General features: G+C 37.1%; 3 protein-coding genes across 7 annotated transcripts; 2 read left to right on the top strand and 1 right to left on the bottom strand.

The window, feature by feature from the left end:
- Positions 1-200: 200 nt before the first annotated feature.
- Positions 201-9,651, bottom strand: LOC111802496 (RNA pseudouridine synthase 6, chloroplastic-like). 4 transcript variants are annotated; one of them, XM_023686891.1, is made up of 10 exons: positions 9,338-9,651; positions 7,949-8,077; positions 7,589-7,843; positions 7,422-7,503; positions 7,038-7,153; positions 6,902-6,956; positions 6,674-6,785; positions 6,199-6,368; positions 5,723-6,060; positions 201-419 (listed from the first exon to the last, which is right to left on the bottom strand). In XM_023686891.1, exons 1-9 carry the CDS (start codon positions 9,571-9,573, stop codon positions 5,776-5,778), a joined length of 1,440 nt encoding a protein of 479 aa, XP_023542659.1. In that variant the 5' UTR covers positions 9,574-9,651; the 3' UTR covers positions 201-419; positions 5,723-5,775. The 4 variants fall into 4 exon arrangements, with proteins under 4 accessions (XP_023542659.1, XP_023542660.1, XP_023542658.1 ...); XM_023686892.1 differs by lacking the exon at positions 201-419 and adding an exon at positions 2,723-2,785; XM_023686890.1 differs by lacking the exon at positions 201-419 and adding an exon at positions 4,998-5,501.
- LOC111802482 (beta-glucosidase 46-like) lies at positions 806-5,682 on the top strand. Its single transcript, XM_023686869.1, has 12 exons — positions 806-1,397; positions 1,473-1,539; positions 1,626-1,684; positions 1,773-1,848; positions 2,445-2,519; positions 2,622-2,709; positions 2,820-3,072; positions 3,151-3,266; positions 3,355-3,610; positions 3,696-3,798; positions 3,882-3,990; positions 5,292-5,682. The coding sequence occupies exons 1-12, from the start codon at positions 1,191-1,193 to the stop codon at positions 5,503-5,505; spliced, it is 1,623 nt and encodes a 540-aa protein (XP_023542637.1). The 5' UTR covers positions 806-1,190; the 3' UTR covers positions 5,506-5,682.
- A 1,408-nt stretch (positions 9,652-11,059) lies between the features above and the next one.
- Positions 11,060-19,283, top strand: LOC111802434 (phospholipase A I-like). Of its 2 annotated transcripts, XM_023686787.1 has the most exons (18): positions 11,060-11,849; positions 12,140-12,287; positions 12,430-12,508; positions 12,639-12,792; positions 12,892-13,101; positions 13,199-13,444; positions 13,531-13,693; positions 13,788-14,048; positions 14,133-14,254; positions 14,664-14,825; positions 15,287-15,479; positions 15,955-16,091; positions 16,158-16,296; positions 16,470-16,676; positions 16,776-17,247; positions 17,330-17,546; positions 17,659-17,748; positions 18,530-19,283. In XM_023686787.1, the coding sequence occupies exons 1-18, from the start codon at positions 11,307-11,309 to the stop codon at positions 18,971-18,973; spliced, it is 3,987 nt and encodes a 1,328-aa protein (XP_023542555.1). In that variant the 5' UTR covers positions 11,060-11,306; the 3' UTR covers positions 18,974-19,283. The 2 variants fall into 2 exon arrangements, with proteins under 2 accessions (XP_023542555.1, XP_023542556.1); XM_023686788.1 differs by lacking the exons at positions 11,060-11,849; positions 12,140-12,287 and having other exon boundaries at positions 12,628-12,792.
- Positions 19,284-19,693: the final 410 nt, after the last annotated feature.

Below are 19,693 nucleotides of genomic sequence, written 5' to 3' on the forward strand. Positions count from 1 at the left end.
ATGTTATAAATTAGTGAATAAACAACGACCATAACTTTTATAGCATATAACCTGGATAGGAAGAATTGACAACTAGACAGATCTCTTTATAAAACATTTTGGGGTATTTCAGTCGTGACGAGTATAAGCATAATTTTAATAACCGGTCATACATCCCATATTCACACAACAAGAATAGTAAAAGCCAAATAACGAGGGAGTGAGAGCCAATGTGAATGGATCATGAGAACAAGCACAAAGAACGGGAAAATCAATGACCAAATGAAACTATATAGTACGCGGGCTAAACATGAACGAAGTAACAGCTACTGCTAATCAAAAGAAAGAAGAGAAACTTGGGTTACGATCGGCCTTAGATGGGCCCGCACCAAGCATTCCATGCATGTGGATTCTGTTCCCGCCCAATTTTGGTCCTTACCCTAAAAGAAATCGACAAAATCCTCAACTTATAAATGTTATTGATCAACAAGAAAAACATCATAAGCCAATTCCATATATTAATTTTTTATACAAGCATAGCTCGTAAGACACAACTTTCTTTTCTTGAGTAAGTCAAGAACTTGACATGCAAGATGGGCCTAGGTTAAATCAGAACCTACGTCGACTCGACTAACTTAAAGAACGGCTCAAGTCCTAGGCCCGACGCATATAGTCTAAAGGCATGAGAGCATATACAGAACCAATTCCGGGTTGATCAAATCGATTCAAATTCAAGAGAGACTCGACCTAGCAACTCTAGGTCAAATTCACGTACTAGATATACAAGCATCATACCAGTGTGCATTTATTCGTTCTTCCACAAATGAAAATACAGCAAAAACAACATCCTACTTGGATAGATATTCTTGAGTAATTTTTTACTCTTTTGAGTGTCATTCTCATACATATCAACTTGCTCACCAGCCATCATAACTAGCCGCAGGACAACATTAAATGTTCATCATTTGGACATTATAAACAAGACATTAAACAGTGGTCTGAAAGGACCCCAATTGGTTTCCCATGACATCAAACCAATAATGTGTCCTAGACTGCTCTGATTCGTTAACATTACCTCATTTTGGTGTGGTGGGGTACCGTAGGTTGCCATCAACAAGAAACTTAGCCCAGCTGAGCTATCACCACGCAGAAAGTCCATTCCAATCTCATTATTGTATGGGGCTCATAATACAAACTGTGCCTAATTTGTTATGTATTTCATTGGCCAAAAGCCTGTGGGGAGAGCTTTATTTCCAGTAATGGAGTTTTCTTTAGCTTTTTTAGCCATTCTTCTCCTGATTTCGGTGTTCTTTTCGACTGTCACGGCGTCGAGTAGCCACGTTCCAATTGAAGAAACTACAAATTCAAAGCCTCTCCCAAACAATTTCCTTTTTGGAACTGCTTCTTCTGCATATCAGGTGACTCTGTTTTTCTTCTGTTCCTTTTACTGTTCTTACTTGATTTTGAGCCAATTTTGAGCCATTTCACTTCAGTTTGAAGGAGCTTTCTTGAGTGATGGTAAAGGTCTCAGCAACTGGGATGTTTTTACTCATAAGCCTGGTTAGATTGGTTAAACTGCAAGAATCTGATGCTTCTTTTCCTCTGTTTTTCCTCATAAAAGTGACAGACTTTGAGCTTTGTTGCAGGCAATATTGAGGATGAAACTAATGGAGATATTGCTGTTGATCACTATCATCGCTATCTGGTTAGTCTCTGAAATCATTCTCCTCAAGCTTCTTAAGCTCAGTTATCGTTATCCGTTGGCATTTTTATGGAAAATGAGCAAATAACAGGAGGATCTTGATCTTATGGCTTTTATTGGAGTCAACAGCTACCGCTTCTCTATTTCTTGGGCAAGAATACTACCGAGTAAGCTTTCATGCGTCTTTATGGGCGTTCGTTCTTCGAGTTTATTGTAATTATCAACTTGGTATCGTTCATTTGGATTGGGTCGTTTCTTGTAGTTGGACTCTTTTTGTGGGCATCTTTCTTGCTTGTTTATGTGTACTCTTACATTTTTCTTGATGAACTCGTATCCTGGTGGGGATTGTTGGGAGAGGAGTCCTACATCAGCTAATTAAGGGGTTGATCATGAGTTTTGTAAGGAATACATTTTCATTGGTATGAGTCCTTTTGGGGAAACCAAAAACATAGTGGACAATATCATACAATTGTGGAGATTTGTAATTCCTAATATAGTATCAGAGTCATGTCCTTAACTTAGTCATGTCAGTAGAATCCTCAAATATCTAACAAAGAAGTTGTGAGCCTCGAAGGTGTAGTCAAAAGTTACTCAAGTGTCGAACAAAGGGTGTTCGAGGGTCGAACCTCGATTAAGGGGAGGCTCTATGGTGTACTTTATTCGAGGGGAGGATTGTCGAGTACAGGCTCTGTGTCCGTATCATATGTTATCTATATTCATACTTCTTAGATCTCTAGTACCTTTTGAAACTATGAACTTGCAGAAGGAAGATTTGGGGAGATGAACAAGGCTGGGATTGATCATTACAACAAGCTCATCGATTCTCTTCTCGAACGAGGTTTTTAATGTCCTCACAAGCTGAAAGACACTTAAAATCATCACTTACAGTTTATCTGTCCTTCCCATAAGTCATACAAACATCCATGTGTTCTGCTTTCAGGGATAGAACCATTTGTGACATTGACTCACTATGACATCCCTCAGGAACTTGAAGATAGATATGGAGCCTGGCTGAGTCCCCAAGTCCAGTATGATACAAACTAGCAATACTCCATCAACTCCACTCCAGTTTTGAACACATTTTGCCCATCAGTCCTGCAGAAACTGAACAAAGAACTTCACATATTCATATTTTCAGGGAGGACTTCAGATATTATGCTGATATCTGCTTTAAATCATTTGGAGATCGAGTCAAGTACTGGGTCACCTTCAACGAGCCAAATGTTCAGGTTATTCGTGGCTACAGGAAAGGGACATTTCCTCCGTCACACTGTTCGAGCTCATTTGGCAAATGCAAGCATGGAGACTCAGCAAGAGAACCCTTAGTAGCTGCTCACAACATTATTCTATCACATGCTGCTGCTGTCAACACTTACAGGTCTAAATACCAGGTAATCAGTTTAACACTATACCGTCTGGTCTCTTAACCTCTGAGAGAATCTGTCAAATTAGATTGATCTTGTTTGCAGGCCAAACAAGGAGGTGTTATAGGAGTAGTTATCAATGCTGTGTGGCACGAGCCGATAAGCGACTCATTCGAAGACATATCAGCAGCTGAGAGAGCTCACTCTTTTTATATGAATTGGTAACACTCAAGGCTCACAATCAACATCATTCCATTGACCCTGCTAAATATACATCACTAAACTACAATGTTTAAAACTCAAATGCAGGTTCCTTGACCCAATTATATTTGGGTACTATCCAGCAGAAATGGAGGAAATTCTAGGCTTTGATTTGCCTCGCTTTTCAACAGAAGATCAAAAGAAGCTGAAAAATGGAGCAGATTTCATTGGCATCAATCACTATACAAGCTTCTATGTAAAAGACTGCCTATATTCGACCTGTGAACCGAAATGGGGGTCGTCTAAGATCGAAGGTTTTGCTCTCTGTACACCAATGAAGGAAGAAACCTCAATAGGAGAACCAGTAAGTCATTTCGAAATGTTCTTGCCTCCATCGACCAGCATCGATATCAGGCAAAATGACTAGAATGTTTTTCGTATTCGTGTAGACTGAAATTTCTTGGATATACGTCTATCCTCAAGGAATGAACAAAATTGTTACGTACATAAAGGAGAGATACAACAATATACCAATATTTGTGACAGAAAATGGTAAGTGATGGCAGGACAAAATTTTAAGTTTTGGCAATACATTTTTTCACATTTCCTCACGAACTATTGTGTTTTTCATGCAGGTTATGGGGAGAAGGATAAGCCCAATACACAAACAGAAGATTTACTCAATGATACCAGAAGAGCAGATTATATGAGCAGTTACCTTGGTGCCTTGGAAACATCAATGAGGTATAAGCAATGCTACAATACTGTCAACATACTTCATGTACTTCTTTAATTTCTTCCATCCATATTCTCCCTTCATGTTGTTTCTCTTCATCCAACGCTCCCACCATAGTTTAGATATAGAAGAGGAGTAGTCCCGTATTGGCTAATTAAGAGGAAGATTCATGGGTTTCTAAGTAAAGAACACTATCTCCATTGGCAAGAGGCCTTTCGGGGAAACCAAAAGCAAAGCTATGAGAGCCTATGCTCAAAGTGGGCAATATCTACTATTGTGGAGATTCGTGATTCCTAACATGGTATTAGAGTCATACTCTTAACTTAGTCATGCCAATAGAATCCTCAAGTGTCGAATAAAGAGTGTACTTTGTTCGAGGGTCCCCAGAGAAGAAGTCAAGCCTTGATTAAAGGGAGGCTATTTGAGAGCTCCAAAGAAGGAGGTCTCAGGGGAGACTCTATGGTGTACTTTGTTCGAAGGGAGGATTGTTAAAGATTATTAAAAGAAGTAGTCCCACATTGACTAATTAAGAGGAAGATCATGGGTTTATAAGTAAGGAACACTATCTCCATTAGCATGAGGCCTTTTGGAGAAACCAAAAGCAAAGTCATGAGAGCTTATACTCAAAGTGGACAATATCATACCATTGTAGAGATTCGTGATTCCTAACAAAGTCATCCTTTAGAACGGAAGGACACAATTGTACAACCTAGACACAGTACAAACTCTGGTCCATGAAATCAGGAATCAGTGTCAAGAACATCTAAGACTGAGAAATCTATTCAAGGTTTTCTTAAGCTCATCTCAAATGGTCCAAGGAATCTCTCCATAAACTTTCTCTACTCTTCTTCTTTGGTTCAAAATCTAATCATCCAGCTCAAAAAAACATTATATCTTTCAAATAAATAGTAAACATAAAACTAGTTTCAGGAGAATGATTTCACTCGGGCAACTAACTACTTTGAGGAGGGGTAAATTAGTCGATAAATGGACATTTAAACCGATAATTTATATGAGGACCATAAGAAAGTGCCTTTAGCCAAAAAAATACTGAATTTGCACCATGTCACACCATGATCGGGAACAGACAAGAGATCTAATGCTTCGCGGAGCACCACCTATAGACTATATACTTCTGAATTCATGCATATAACATCAAACTTGATTACAACCACTGAGAGTACAGAATGAAAAGCTTGAATTAAACTATATCCATTCAAGTGTCCAATAGAAAAGAAGAGTTTCACTTTGTGCACCCATGATTGAATTGAAGCTTGTCCGGATTGTATTTAATGTGGTGCTTGTTCAGGGAAGGAGCAGATGTGAGAGGATACTTCGCCTGGTCTTTGCTGGATAACTTCGAATGGATAAGTGGATTTACTGAAAGGTTTGGGCTTTACCATGTAGATTATGCAACTCTGAAGAGAACTCCAAAGTTTTCAGCCTTTTGGTACAAAAATTTCATTGCCCAAAATTTGATGGGCAACAATGTCAGTGCAGTTGCATCCAGGAAAGTGACCTAAGCAAGCAGAGCCCCATCAACTATATGAAAATTGCTTACGTAATTGCCTGTGCAAAACGGATTTGATTACCGAATGCTGTTAGTTTCATTCGTTAATCGTCTATAATGCTGGTTATAGATGGTATCTTTGTAAGTAGAAGACTTCATTTCAGAGCAAATAAAAGAGTAACTTTCTCAACTCTTTTCTGTGTGTGCTGTGGATAATGGAATAAACTTACAGATTTGGAGAATGTTGGCCAATGCAAAACGACGGCTTCGAGTCAATATCCGGCTATAATTGTTCCTGCTTCCACCAAGGAGTCCCAGCATTGTAAATGTGTTCCATCGAATCCCATGATATCTCATAAGCCTGCAGTCCAATAGCCATGGCTGGTTCTTTTCCATGCCTGGAAATCCACTCTGTCACTGCAATTTCTTTATCTTCTTCACTTGCATACTCTTTCTTACATTTTCCAAATGGATTCAACCCAGGATTAGCCATCTCTGCAACTGCTGCGGGCATGTACATGGAATCACCAACCAATGGTGCTCCACAATTGGCCAGTTGTGCTCGAATCTGCATCACCGGAAAACGTCAAATTTATTTTAAGAACAATTTTCAAAGGTGTCCCAACGCTGAGTGCAAGAATTTATGAAGATGGTTTTCAAATAATAATAGTAACTATAGCAACATAATGACTAGCTAACAAAGAACCTGATGTGTCCGACCAGTCAAGAGGTTGATTTTGCATTCATATGCTTTCGTTTTGGAGGGCCACCCACATTCTTCAATACAGTATTTTTCTTCAATATCAGCATCCGGCCATGCAACCTCTCTGCATTCCAATCCCTCAAGCTGACACAAGTTGTATCCATCAATACAATCTGCAAGCAGAAGATGTATCAAACCACCAAAGGATTAAACTGCCAATCACATCTTAGAGCTGGGGGCGACACTGCTGTAGATGTTGGGTTGGGAGGGAGTTTAAATGTTAATATGATTAGGACACTCATTTGCATATTGAATTCTTGGCAGAACACTAGATTCATTTTCTAATTGCTTGAGTTTATGCTACAAAATAATTATCAAACGGGTATACGTATACGTATGTTCTTCAAGATATCAAAGTGCAACAAACTCTACAAAGAAATATTCTATTCTTATTCGAATGCTTGATCGAGAGACTTGCCTTCTGAAACAAGCCTTGGAGCAATATTAATTGGCCGCATATAGTGTGTTATTATTCCTATTGGCACTGGAGCAGCAGCAAGAGCAAGATAAAGCTTCTTAACCTTTTTCTCCTGTTAATCAAAAATTGTAAAGCATTCCTATCAAATTAAGAAATCAAACGCGTTGAGACAAATAAAGTAACTTAACCGCTATGTTCAAACTCAAGAAATAAGTTCACGAAACTCACCCTGATTTTACGATGGAAGACGGAGCAATATTCTTTTGTCCGTGCTAGAATGACACTGCAAAAGTGTAAATGAATCAAAACAAGTACTCCCTATGGAGGCAGTAGACATAAAAATATCTATAAGAAACATCATTACCAGCCTTCAGTACAGTTGTCAATCTGATGGGTCGTCCACAACGGAGATGTTAATCCTAGAGCACGGGTTGCAAAGGTTGCACAACTTTCTTCAATGTTGTCAGTAGTGCCTCCAACCTGACAGGATATTTGTCATGCTTAATAGCTAAAAGTTAATGTTCAGCTAGATGGAATGGATGTAAATAAATTGTCATCGTCTACAAAGTTTCACTTAGATCAGAGGTGCCATGTTGAAAGTTCTATAAACTTATCCATATCACCAAACTACCTACACCAATCTTGATCAAATCTTGAAGAATGTTACAATAAGAAATAATGCATGAACAGTCATCACAAATAGAAGGCAATAATTCTTGATTAATGGTTCGAGCGTTCAACAACAGACCGATGTACCAGCAGGTTTGTCCAAAACCACATAGGACTCTGTCACAGCAATAATTCTTGATTTCCAGTCAATTTCATAGCACCTGATTGATTGTAAAGTTCAACTAGCATTATTCCATTATGAACATCATTTTGTTTCTTAAAAGAAAAACAGGCAGTTCATGTCACCTTGGAAAGCGTTTGGGATGCACATGAATACGCAAGTATGTTCCAACCTCCACAAACTCATCAATGCGAGTTATCCTGAAAGTCTTCTGTGCTTCCCTCACTGTTTTCCCTTTGATAGATTTTCGCCCTTTCAAAAATGATGGTTCTGTGAACTTTTTGAATAGTCTAATTTGCTCGGGGGTTGCCGTTGGAGGAGGCTGGGGGCATACTAAGGCATAATATACCGCACCAAAATGAATGAGGTCTGCAACATACCTTCAAACACCAAAACTATTAGTTCATTGATTCATCTTAATTTGATTTCAATTTTATGTTGTAGCATCAATTGTTAATGAACAACTAAAATATAGTACAACTTACAGAGGAGGAAGATCCAAGGATTTAGAGATGTACTCCATAACAGGCCCCCCTTCCAAAACAACCAGATGTTCAACTCGTGGTGGTCCACTGAATGAGGGGCATGGAAGCAAACGATGATACTGGGAATACCTGAAATTAATTTCATCCTGAGCATGCTAAATACTAAAGGAATCACAGAAAGGGAATTCAATCCCAGAAATTGGGAGATTAAAAGATCCAACAACAAATCAAGATTACAGCAAGTTCATTGAGCATATAAGAGAGTAATCAGCAAAGGTGCCAGGAAACATTATTTCTTTCCTTTATCTGACAGCATGAAGCAAAATTGAAGTTTGGAGCTACTAACAGGTAATTCAGTTTTGACCACAAGTTTCCAGTGCCAGCGAGTGGAGAGAGGCTCAATGCTCATTATTCATAGTCCATATATATTGTTAGACATCACGAATCTCCACAATGGTATGATATTGTCCACTTTGAGCATAAACTCTCGTGGTTTTGCTTTTGGTTCCCTAAAAGACCTCATACCAATATAGATGTATTCCTTACTTATAAACTCATGATCGTCCTCTTAATTAGCCAATGTGGAACTCCCTCCCAACAATCCTCAATAATCATCCCCTCGAACAAAGTACACCATATAGCCTCTCTTGAGGCCTATAGAGCCCTCAAACAGCCTCCGCTTAATTGAAGTTCAACTCTTTTCTCTGAAGACCTCAGACAAAGTACACTCTTTGTTCAACACTTGAGTCACTTTTTTACTACACGTTTAAGGCTCACAATTTCTCTGTTCAACAGTTGAGGATTCTATCGACATAACTAAGTTAAGGGCATGACTTTGATATCATGTTAGTCACCACGAATCTCCATAATGGTATAATATTGTCCACTTTGAGCATAAGCTCTCATAGTTTTGCTTTTGGTTTCCCCAAAGGGCCTCATACCAATGGAGATGTATTCTTTACTTATAAACCCATGATCGTCCTCTTAATTAGCCAATATTGGATTGTCTCCCAACAATCCTCAACATGTACTACATATGGTTTGAGCCATCAGCCACGGAATTTCTTTAAACTGAAAAAATCTTCCATTTCAATTTTCATTCTGCAACTTTCGCCACAAGACAAGCAATACCCAAATCAACGAGTTACATAAACTACAAATCTTCTCCCACAGCCATTAAAATAAACATACAAACAATTGAATTTGGCAAGGAAGGAAGAATTACATAAACCAATTAAGACTCGTAATGTCACATTTATATGATTTCCTCAGTTCACCGATGAGTAAACAAAATGAAAACACAACTAAACAACAGTCCACCCATTCAAACTATCCATCCAACAAATAAACAAGAAGCTGCAGAAAAAAAAAAAAAAAATTCAGCGTTACCCATTCTCAGCAAAAGTAGTAGCAGTTTGTGTAACTGCAACATCTGTAACAGAGGATTCGCAAGGGAATGCGCTGCTCTTCGAACTCAGAGAACGCCGAGCAGCAAAGTAATTGCCGCAAACAGTAGCACTGAAATTAGCACGAGTTCTGGCCAAAGTGCGCTGCAGGGCTAGTGACGTACCGAGGCCACGGCAACCGTTGGCGGCCACCAGAGCTATATTCATGGAAGCCAGCATCCTTCGGAGGTTTGGGAGCTGGAATGGGCCGGCGAGAGCACGATTATGCTTGTTATCCTCCCTTCCCGGATAGGATAATTTCGGTCTCTCTCACAATTTTACCATAAATTAATAACTTGGATAAATAAAAATAACTTAAAAAATAATTTTTTTTAAATACTCTTAAACAAATAATAATAATAATCAAAATACCATTAAAAAAAAATTAAATTATTTTTATGATTATAATGAAAATAGTAACAATTTTTCTAGTTTATAAATAATTTTTATTTTAATTCACTTTTTTTTGTTTCTTAATCTTTATAAAAAAAAAAAAAATCAAATTTTTTTCCTTTTTAAATATCAAAATTGTAAATAAAAATTTATTATTCAATGACATTCCTATATGAGATACAATAAATATATATATATATATATATATTTTTTTATTATTATTATTATTATTATTATTATTTTTTTACCTTCTTTTTTATGAAACAAATAAAAAAAAGTCAAATAATTGATATAAATGTAAATTTTCAACTCTTATTATTTTGTTAAATTTTAATTTTGGAAGGTCTAAAATGTTAGGTTAATCTTACCATATAGATATTATTAGCAACTTTCCTCATATTTTTGGATAATTAAAAAAGAATTATAAATTGGTATTAACATTTATGAAATACTGTATTTAATTTTTTTTACTCTTATGGATGACAATGTAACATTATCAATAATCAACAGGATAATTAAAATATTAGGTTAAGTCGAAGATTTACCTATTATTTAAATAATATTTTTACTTTAATTTTTTAAATATTTCAAAATTTTTATTGATTAAGAAATTTATTAGAATGTTTTATATACTTTGTTTAATAATTTTAAAATTTTAGTCAAATTTTAAAATTTAAATATAGTTTTTAAAATGTTGTTTTTATTCCTTCAAATCTAATTTAAGAAATGTCAAATATGTATTAACGTTAGGAAGAAACAAATACAATTTTATAATTAAAAAGCACAATTTAAAAAATAAAGCAAAATTCAATTTAAATTTATAAATTTATAAATTTATTTTAAACTAATAATGATATAAATTTATATTGTGAATTTTATAGTGCATTTATTTACATTTATATTACATTACTAACATTAGAATTCTTTATTTTTTAAAAAATACAAACACACTATTTTAAAATAAGGTATAAATTGATTCATTAAAAAATTAATTGAATTACGTTTTTTAATATAATGAATTTAAATTGATGTAATTATTAGTTTAGATTTTTTTAGTATTAGTATAAATTATAATTTTTTAGAAAATGAAAATAAAATAAATTGTTTTTTAGTGTTGATATTTAAAAATTATTAAATATTAAGGAATAATCCGATCACTAATGAATAGCTGATGAACTAAACGACGTCGCATTGCTCAGCAGATTGCGTGCTTGAGGAAACGGAAAATTAATATATAATCGGAACTCGGAAGGCTTCTTGTTTGTGTCGGCTTCTCCCGGTGTCTCCCAGTAGAAGAATGAACGACGAGTTCGCCTGAATGCTCGTCCATTATCTCTCCGGTCATCAGTATCCGTTTTCCCAGCTGAGAAACTGTGATTATACTTGGAAGGAATCGGTGTGTTTTTTATGGTGTTTAAGAGCACTGGTTCTATGCCGTGAACCAGGTGCAAATTGACTTTGGTAGGCCACTGGTCGATTGGATCATTGCGAATTCGTAAGTAAATTGTGATTTGGTTGAAATGTCCTGGGGACTGGGATGGAAGCGGTCATCTGAGATTTTTCATTTGAAACTGAATTATGGTTCGGAAGAAGATGCGGAGAATCCTGATCGTGTTTCTTCGTCGTCATCGTGTTCTTCTTCCTCTTCTTCTTCGTCGTCATCGTTGAACATTTTGACGCAGGGTCAGGATCTTGGATTTCGGATTGATTTAGATTGGTCGGCTGGAGATGACGAAGATCAGGTGGCTTTAAGGCTCCAGTCGCAGCTCATGGTTGCCTTGCCGGTGCCGCAGGATGCTGTGCAGGTAGAATTGAATTTTCGTGAAGAAGCAGATAATGTGGATGTAGATATGAAGGTTTTAAAGAGGAGGGAGCCTCTTAGAGCTGTGACGTTGAAGAAGTCAGCGGGGTCGGGACAGCAGAATGATGGGATTGGCGTTCTGGCGCGGCTGTTGAGGTCGAATGTGGCCCCGATGATGCCAGGGGTTGGCGACGAGGTGATTGGTTGCGGCGAGCACTGGAAAACCGTTACCGTGCTCAATCTTAGAGGTTGTGGTTTGACGGTAAGTGTTTGTGGCAATTTATTTTGCTAAATCAACTTCTTCTTCTGCGAGCATGTTTAGTACAATGACGGCTTCCATTAGCTTTTCCTGTTTGTAGAAAATTCTGGTATCTTGCGACATTTTCGGTTTCTTGCTCCTTTTGATTGATCAATTATGTCTGAAATTTAATGTTATACAATCATCTGCTTTTGTTTTTTCATTTTTAAGTGATCAATAATTTTGATTGCTGTGGTCGGTTTGAAACATGATTTGAAGTTGAGTTCATCAATCTTTATCTATGTTCATTTCAGGCATTGCCAGCAGATTTAACTCGATTGCCACTCCTAGAGAAATTGTACCTTGAAAACAATAAACTCCCAGTTTTGCCGCCTGAGCTTGGTGAGATCAAAAGTTTGAAAGTGCTCCAGGTTGATTCCAACTTTCTGATTTCCGTACCTGGTAAGCCTGGTTTTCTAAAACTTACAAGAGCATTGGACATAGTAGAAACTAGATTTAGATCATGTAAAAACGTGCCTCAAGAACGAGGTGCTTTGATGCATCTCCTGTCCTATTCATTAGATTTTTGAAAAATGTTGAGCAGTAGAATTGAGGCAGTGCGTTGAGCTGGTGGAGCTATCACTTGAATACAACAAACTCGTTAGGCCTCTTCTCGACTTCAGGTTATTCGTCTTGTTTTGGATTGTTAGCAACTTCTGCTTTGTGTTTTTCACTGTTAATGCCCTCGTTTCAAGAGTAGCTGGTGATTCCTACCTTTTTTGGGTCTATTGATTTTCTCCAGCATTATGACAGGGCTATGGCTGAGTTACGTGTTCTTAGACTATTTGGTAATCCTCTAGAATTTCTTCCTGAAATCTTGCCGTTGCACAATCTGCGCCATCTTTCTCTTGCAAACATCAGAATTGTGGCAGATGAAAATTTGATATCTGTGGATGTTCAAATAGAGGTAGTATTGAACACTGATGAAAATATTCAAATAAAGGATTACATTAACTCTTAAGGCATAACTTTTTACGTTGATTGATTTTACTTTTGGTATATGCAGATAGAAAACAACTCTTATTTTGGTACATCTAGACATAAGCTTAGTGCCTTCTTCTCCCTTATTTTCCGTTTTTCTTCCTGCCACCATCCTTTATTGGCATCTGCCCTCGCAAAAATAATGCAAGATGAAGGAAATCGTGCAGTTATCAGTAAAGATGAGAATGCAATACATCAGCTTATAAGTATGATAAGCAGTGAGAACCGTCATGTGGTAAGATGTGTTTCGGAACTTGGTTGTTCCTTTTTATTTAGTTGTTTATTGTGCTAGAGCTTCTAGGCTTATTTTAAGCAGTTATTGCTTTTGGCAGGTTGGACAAGCATGCTTTGCTCTTTCTTCTCTTGCTTCAGATGTTTCCATTGCAATGCAGTTGATGAAAGCAGACATAATGCAGCCCATTAAAACTGTTCTAAAATCTGTCGCGCAAGATGAAGTAATTTCTGTATTGCAAGTTGTGGCTAAGTTGGCTTTCACATCTGATACTGTATCTCAGAAAATGTGTACTAAGGATCTTTTGAAATCATTGAAATTGTTATGTGCTCAGAAAAATCCAGAGGCTAGTCTACGAACTCTTCATACTACCAAAACTCGCTTGCTCCTGTCTACCCTTTTGTTTGTAATTCTAACAATCTTTTTCTGCAGGTGCAAAGGTCAGCTTTATTAACAGTTGGAAACTTGGCATTTTGTTTAGAAAATCGTCGCACTCTAGTTACTTCTGAAAAGTTGCGTGAACTACTCTTACGCCTGACAGTTGCACCTAACCCACGTGTGAATAAAGCTGCAGCTCGAGCTTTAGCAATTCTTGGTTTGTCCTTTTGATCTAATTCACCTTGTGGATATGAGATTCATGTTCTTACAGTCCATTCAAATTGATTTTTTTTTTTTTGGGGGGGCGGTAGGGGAGAATGAAAATTTACGACGTGCCATGAAAGGGAGACAAGTAGCAAAGCATGGACTGCGAATACTCTCAATGGACGGTGGTGGCATGAAAGGTTTGGCAACAGTTCAAATACTTAAAGAAATTGAGAAGGGAACTGGAAAGCAGATACATGAATTGTTTGATCTTATATGTGGCACATCAACTGGTGGCATGCTAGCTGTTGCCCTTGGTATTAAGCATATGACTTTGGATAAATGTGAAGAAATATATAAAAAACTTGGTAGGTATGCTGCAAGGGTAAGTAGTGGCTAAATTCTGTGCACTTCATCTGTTCTGTGGTGAAACATTTTATTTTGGATTATAGGAAAGCTCGTCTTTGCTGAACCTACACCAAAGGACAGTGAAGCTGCTTCCTGGAGAGAAAAGCTGGATCAACTTTACAAAAGTTCATCACAAAGTTTTAGAGTTGTTGTCCATGGATCTAAAGTAAGATTATTTCCTAGTTTCTTGTCCATGATGTAATGGTTCCGCCCCTATATACCTTAGTTTATGGGAAGCTTTTATTTTCCTTTGAGTTTTCTGAAAGAAAGTTCTCGCCAAATTTGTCAACCCCTAGCTTCTATTTGGTTTTCTTCTCTTTCAAAAGCAAAGCCACTAAGGCTTTTTATGGTCACTCTTATCACTGTTCGATAGTAGTTTTTATTATTATTTGAGCTACATCTGGTCTCCACAGTCTGTACAAGTCCAATTCAGAAATAACCAAAAACATTGGTGGATGCATCATATTCTCTCCAGTCAATTAGGATCTATTTATAACAGTGCGTACTTTTGTTGGTTTACATTTTATTATCACCAACTAGCTGATGGAATATACTTTTGTGATGATGTCTTGCAGCATAGTGCCGATCAATTTGAGAGGCTATTGATGGAAATGTGTGCAGATGAGGATGGAGACCTGTTAATAGAATCTGCAGTTAAAAACCCCCCCAAAGTATTTGTTGTGTCATCCTTGGTGAGCATGGTACCAGCTCAGCCTTTCTTATTCCGCAATTATCAGGTTTGAGATCAAGGCTTGATTTCTTTTCTTTTTCTTTTTCTTTTTTTTCTTTTTTTTTTTAATGTTGGAAGAAAGGATGCACATTATGAATTAGATGATTTACAACCAAAATTAGATTACAAAGTGCAACAAAAATTTCTATCCTGTAGAATCAAGAATAAAGGAATGTGTTCTCTTCTAATCCCTTCGGCTGGAAAAGCACAAGGAGGCCATGAAATGAACCTTACGCCATGCTGAAAATTTATCTTCCGCTCTCTTTTCATAAGAAAATTTACGCCATGCTCAAAGAAAACCCTCTTTTCATAAGAAGGCTTGAAATAAGACCTTTTAGTTTCTGTTTTAGTTATTTTTTAATTTTCTTTTTGTGGACACTAAACTAAAGCAGCTTGATTTCCTTTGCATAAACTACAGTGCCATATCTGATTGTGGCAATTGCTACATTGCATTCTACATTTTTGCAGTATCCTGCTGGAACACCGGAGGTTCCTCTGGCAATTTCAGACAGTTCAGGGATTACTGTGTTTGGATCACCTTTGGCCAGTGCCCAGGATGGCTATAAGCGCAGTGCTTTCATTGGAAGTTGCAAGCATCAAGTATGGAAAGCTATAAGAGCATCATCTGCTGCCCCTTATTATCTTGATGATTTTTCAGATGGTATTTCTCCTAGTTCTTGTTTAAGTGAATATATTCTCTATCCCTTTTATAATTTATTAATACCGTACATTGGGTTATTAAATTTTATTCTAGTTTGTAACGAGTTAAATATAATTGATAAAAGTACATAAAATAAAATTCACATGTATCTTAAATTTGTGATAATTTTTTATTGGGTCACGAGTTTTAATTGCAATTTTCAAGTGAAATTAAATTGTTAGTGTATAGAAACATGTGTGCAGGGTGGGCATAATGACGTAATTAATACAAATCTTCCTACTGATTGTTGTTAGATTGATTGCAATATTGTTAATTGGTAACATGAATGAAATTTAACGTGAGAGTTGGGTGGAGATTATTGTCTACTGATGATTCTCTCATTCATACTTCTGATTTATTAAAGATAAAGTTGGTCTTCAATCAAATGCCCCTCCATCTTTGATATATTCATTCATGGTCCTCTGAATTTTTGAAGATGTAAATCGCTGGCAAGATGGAGCCATAGTGGCGAATAATCCTACAATCTTTGCCATAAGAGAAGCACAGCTTCTATGGCCTGACACGAGAGTTGACTGCTTAGTTTCCATTGGATGTGGCTCTACTCCAATGAAGGTAATTTATCTTTCATATGAATAATTATATTATTTTAATGCTCTATAACTATCTTTACTGTTTTAGGTGAGGAAAGGCGGGTGGCGTTATTTGGATACTGGACAAGTGCTAATTGAGAGTGCATGCTCTGTGGATCGAGTGGAGGAAGCTTTGAGTTCATTGTTACCTATGCTGCCTGAGATACATTATTTCCGATTTAACCCTGGTATGATATCTTATTCTACTCATGATTTATTGGTTTAGCATTTGCGTGAAATTTCCTTTGCTTAATCCTTCAGTTATTTGCCTTCACCAAATTTAGGGGTTATCCTGACACGTCAATTTCAAGAACAGAGATGTGCACATGATCCATATTTTATTTTATTTTATCTATTGCAGTGGATGAACGTTGTGATATGGAATTGGACGAGACTGATCCAGCAGTCTGGCTGAAGTTGGAAGCTGCAGTTGATGAATATATCCAAAGCAATAATCTGGCATTTAAGGATGCCTGTGAGAGATTAATCTCGCCTTATCAATTTGATGAGAAGTGGTCGGAAAACTTCAATTCATTTCATTTGTCCAGGGTGACGGGATCATCAGCAGGTGTTTGTTCTCATAGCATTTTCAACTGCTCGATGTTTCTTTCTGTTTGGATTTTTATTGAACTAACCAGTTATTCTACTGATTTTATGGTCATGCTAGATGAGAATAGCCCTTCTTTGGGTTGGAGACGGAATGTACTACTGATTGAAGCTTCTCATAGTCCTGATGCAGGAAGAGTTATGCATCATGCCCGTGAACTTGAAGCATTTTGTTCCAAAAATGGAATTAGAATATCCCTTATGCTTGGAACATCAGGGATTGTGAAGACTATTCCTTCAACAACATTCCCAACACCTTTTACATCACCCTTACTTACTGGAAGCTTTCCATCAAGCCCACTTCTGTATAGTCCTGATGTTGGAGCTCAAAGGCTTGGTCGAATTGATATGGTTCCACCTTTAAGCTTAGATGGCCAATTGGGTAAAGAAGCAGCATTAGCCCCCGAGTCTCCTTTAGGACCTAGAGAACTCTCCTCACCTGTACAGGCATTGCATGAGAAGTTACAAAATTCACCTCAAGTGGGCATTGTACATTTGGCCCTTCAAAATGACTCATCGGGCTCAATATTAAGGTCAACACACGTGGCAGATGTCTATGAATTCAGTTGCAGCATTTTCATTTGGTCCTGACCTGCTCATTCTTTATTCTTGTAGTTGGCAAAATGATGTTTTTGTAGTTGCTGAACCTGGAGAACTTGCAGAGAAATTTCTACAAAGTGTCAAATTGAGTTTGTTGTCAGCCATGCGAAGTCATCGTAGGAAGGGTGCATCATTGCTTGCCAATGTCTTGACTGTGTCTGATCTGGTGGCACTCAAACCCTACTTCCAAATTGGAGGCATTGTCCATCGTTATTTAGGACGACAAACCCAAGTATGTTATGTTCATATTGTTCTTTGCTTCCTTGTGGTTTCTTGTTTGCTATAGTCAAAGTCACAGTACAAAGAACTTCAGTTCTGAGTGTCTATTGGTGTTTGTGTTCAAGGTTATGGAGGATAACCAAGAAATTGCAGCTTACTTGTTTCGTAGAACCGTGCCTTCCTTGCATTTATCACCTGATGATGTTCGTTGGATGGTAGGCTTTCAAATCTTTCTCTAATCCATCCCTTACATTTTAGATGTCTTCAAAGTTCATACCTTGTATATTAATTGATGCATGAAAGTTGTAAAACTTTATATTGGGGATGGTTTCAATTTCTAGTGCATTTCTAGGTGAATCACTGGAACAGTAGAAGTTCATTAGATTGTCTGTTTCATATTTCTGCAATTGCTTTTGTTCAGTTCTTTCACGTGGTTCTCTTTGTCAGACCCATTTGGGAAGACCTTTTCAAACAAGAAATTCAATTTTTTCCTCCTTGCTTTCCCTTCTAGATGTTTGTTGGTCTTTGATCGAATCATGGTGTTAGTCATACATGGACCCTTGTGTTCCTGAGACATTTTCTCTAGCGAATCTCACATCTGCTTGTCCAACTCTTTTTCACCCAATCATGTAATGTTAGAATTTCAAAGGTGGTCAATATTTTCTGGCTGCTTGTCCTTGGGAGAGTTTTACCGAGTTCTTTAACCCAGAAAATCTCATATGTAGTCTTGGAGAATAACCATAGGTCAAGGATAGCACAAGTTTTAAGGACAGGTTTTTGTAATAAGCCTCAGGATAAGGTCAAATGATACTTGAGATTTGATGGATTGAAACTTTTACACTAGATTTGTCTGTCCTTCACTTCACTGTTTGACTCAGTAACTTCCTCTAAATATATGGTTCTCCTAGCACCGAACGTAATAGTTCATCCGCTTATATCCATTTTTTTTCCATTAATGTGAACGATTCATTACTCATATTTCTGAATTTTCTCCAGGTTGGTGCTTGGAGGGACAGGATCATTTTTTGCACTGGAACTTATGGGCCAACCCCAGCTTTAATTAGAGCCTTTTTGGATTCTGAGGCTAAAGCTGTAATATGTTCTTCAACTGAACCCCCTGACACGCAACCAACAACATTCCAGTCAGGGGATTATGATACCATGGAAAACAGGAAGTTCGAGATTGGCGAAGACGATGGAGAAGATGATGATGCTGAGCTTTCAAGTCCCACAAGTGACTGGGAAGACAGTGATGCTGAGAAAGTTGGAACTTATTCTTTAGATACCTGGGATGACAATGACGAAGAACTTTCCCAATTTGTTTGTCAGTTATACGACTCGTTATTCCGAGAGCGTGCAAGTGTAAATGCTGCTTTACGCCACGCTCTAGCTTCGCATCGAAAGTTGAGGTATAAATGCCATCTCCCTGATGTCCAATAATATCTTGAACAATCACACACATACAAAAATAAATGAAAGAGATTAATATAGAGAAAGGTCGAGAGGAATAGTTGGAAAGTAGATGGATTTTGCTGAGCATAGAGAACATTCAAGAAAATAAAGAGGAAGATCCAATTTTGAGGGGGCTTTCTTTTGTGTTCATTATAACCATCTTTTGAATGCCATAGACGTGTAAGGCACTAAAAAGGTTGTCTGATTGATCTTCTTTGTTCAGTTATAACTTTGTTTAGGCAAATTTGAATGTAAAAATGAGCATAAATTCTCTTCTTTGAGGACTTTCTGATTACTATGCTTGTATCTTCATCACTCGAAGGAAGGGTACAGACCACAGCTGAAAATACCCAACCACCAAAATGTTATATGTTGGAAGTACCCTCCATTTGAGAGGATGTGTTGGTAGGCTAGCAAGTTCGAATGTGAATTTGGTCGATATGATCTTATATGATGTTAAGAAAGTTTGAATTTAGTCCGATATTTGCAAATTTAGCCTTATACTTTTAGATTTGCAATATAATAAGTTTTTTTTCTAATTTGGTTTATGACTTTTTATTTTCGGTATATTAGTAGACATATCAGTAACATATTTGATACATTATTTAAAATATCGATCAACTGATATACGTAATATAAAAAGTGCATCATAAAAATAATATAATCATTGTCAATAAAGCAAAATCAAGATTAGTCATGAATATGTGA

This window comes from Cucurbita pepo, chromosome LG09 (assembly GCF_002806865.2).
Source record: "Cucurbita pepo subsp. pepo cultivar mu-cu-16 chromosome LG09, ASM280686v2, whole genome shotgun sequence".
In the NCBI taxonomy this organism is placed as follows: Eukaryota; Viridiplantae; Streptophyta; class Magnoliopsida; order Cucurbitales; family Cucurbitaceae; genus Cucurbita; species Cucurbita pepo.

Bases quoted from the DNA above. Each gene is read 5' to 3' on its own strand.
- LOC111802482 (XM_023686869.1), top strand. From the start codon at position 1,191: ATGTATTTCATTGGCCAAAAGCCTGTGGGGAGAGCTTTATTTCCAGTA. The intron at 1,849-2,444 runs GTAAGCTTTCAT...ATGAACTTGCAG, and splicing joins TTGGGCAAGAATACTACCGA to AAGGAAGATTTGGGGAGATG. The intron at 3,991-5,291 runs GTATAAGCAATG...GTGCTTGTTCAG, and splicing joins GCCTTGGAAACATCAATGAG to GGAAGGAGCAGATGTGAGAG.
- LOC111802496 (XM_023686891.1), bottom strand. From the start codon at position 9,573: ATGCTGGCTTCCATGAATATAGCTCTGGTGGCCGCCAACGGTTGCCGT. The intron at 6,369-6,673 runs GCAAGTCTCTCG...TTCTGCTTGCAG, and splicing joins TCCAAGGCTTGTTTCAGAAG to ATTGTATTGATGGATACAAC. The intron at 6,061-6,198 runs GTTCTTTGTTAG...CCGGTGATGCAG, and splicing joins TGACTGGTCGGACACATCAG to ATTCGAGCACAACTGGCCAA.
- LOC111802434 (XM_023686787.1), top strand. From the start codon at position 11,307: ATGTCCTGGGGACTGGGATGGAAGCGGTCATCTGAGATTTTTCATTTG. The intron at 13,102-13,198 runs GTAAGATGTGTT...TGCTTTTGGCAG, and splicing joins GCAGTGAGAACCGTCATGTG to GTTGGACAAGCATGCTTTGC. The intron at 17,547-17,658 runs GTATGTTATGTT...TTTGTGTTCAAG, and splicing joins ATTTAGGACGACAAACCCAA to GTTATGGAGGATAACCAAGA.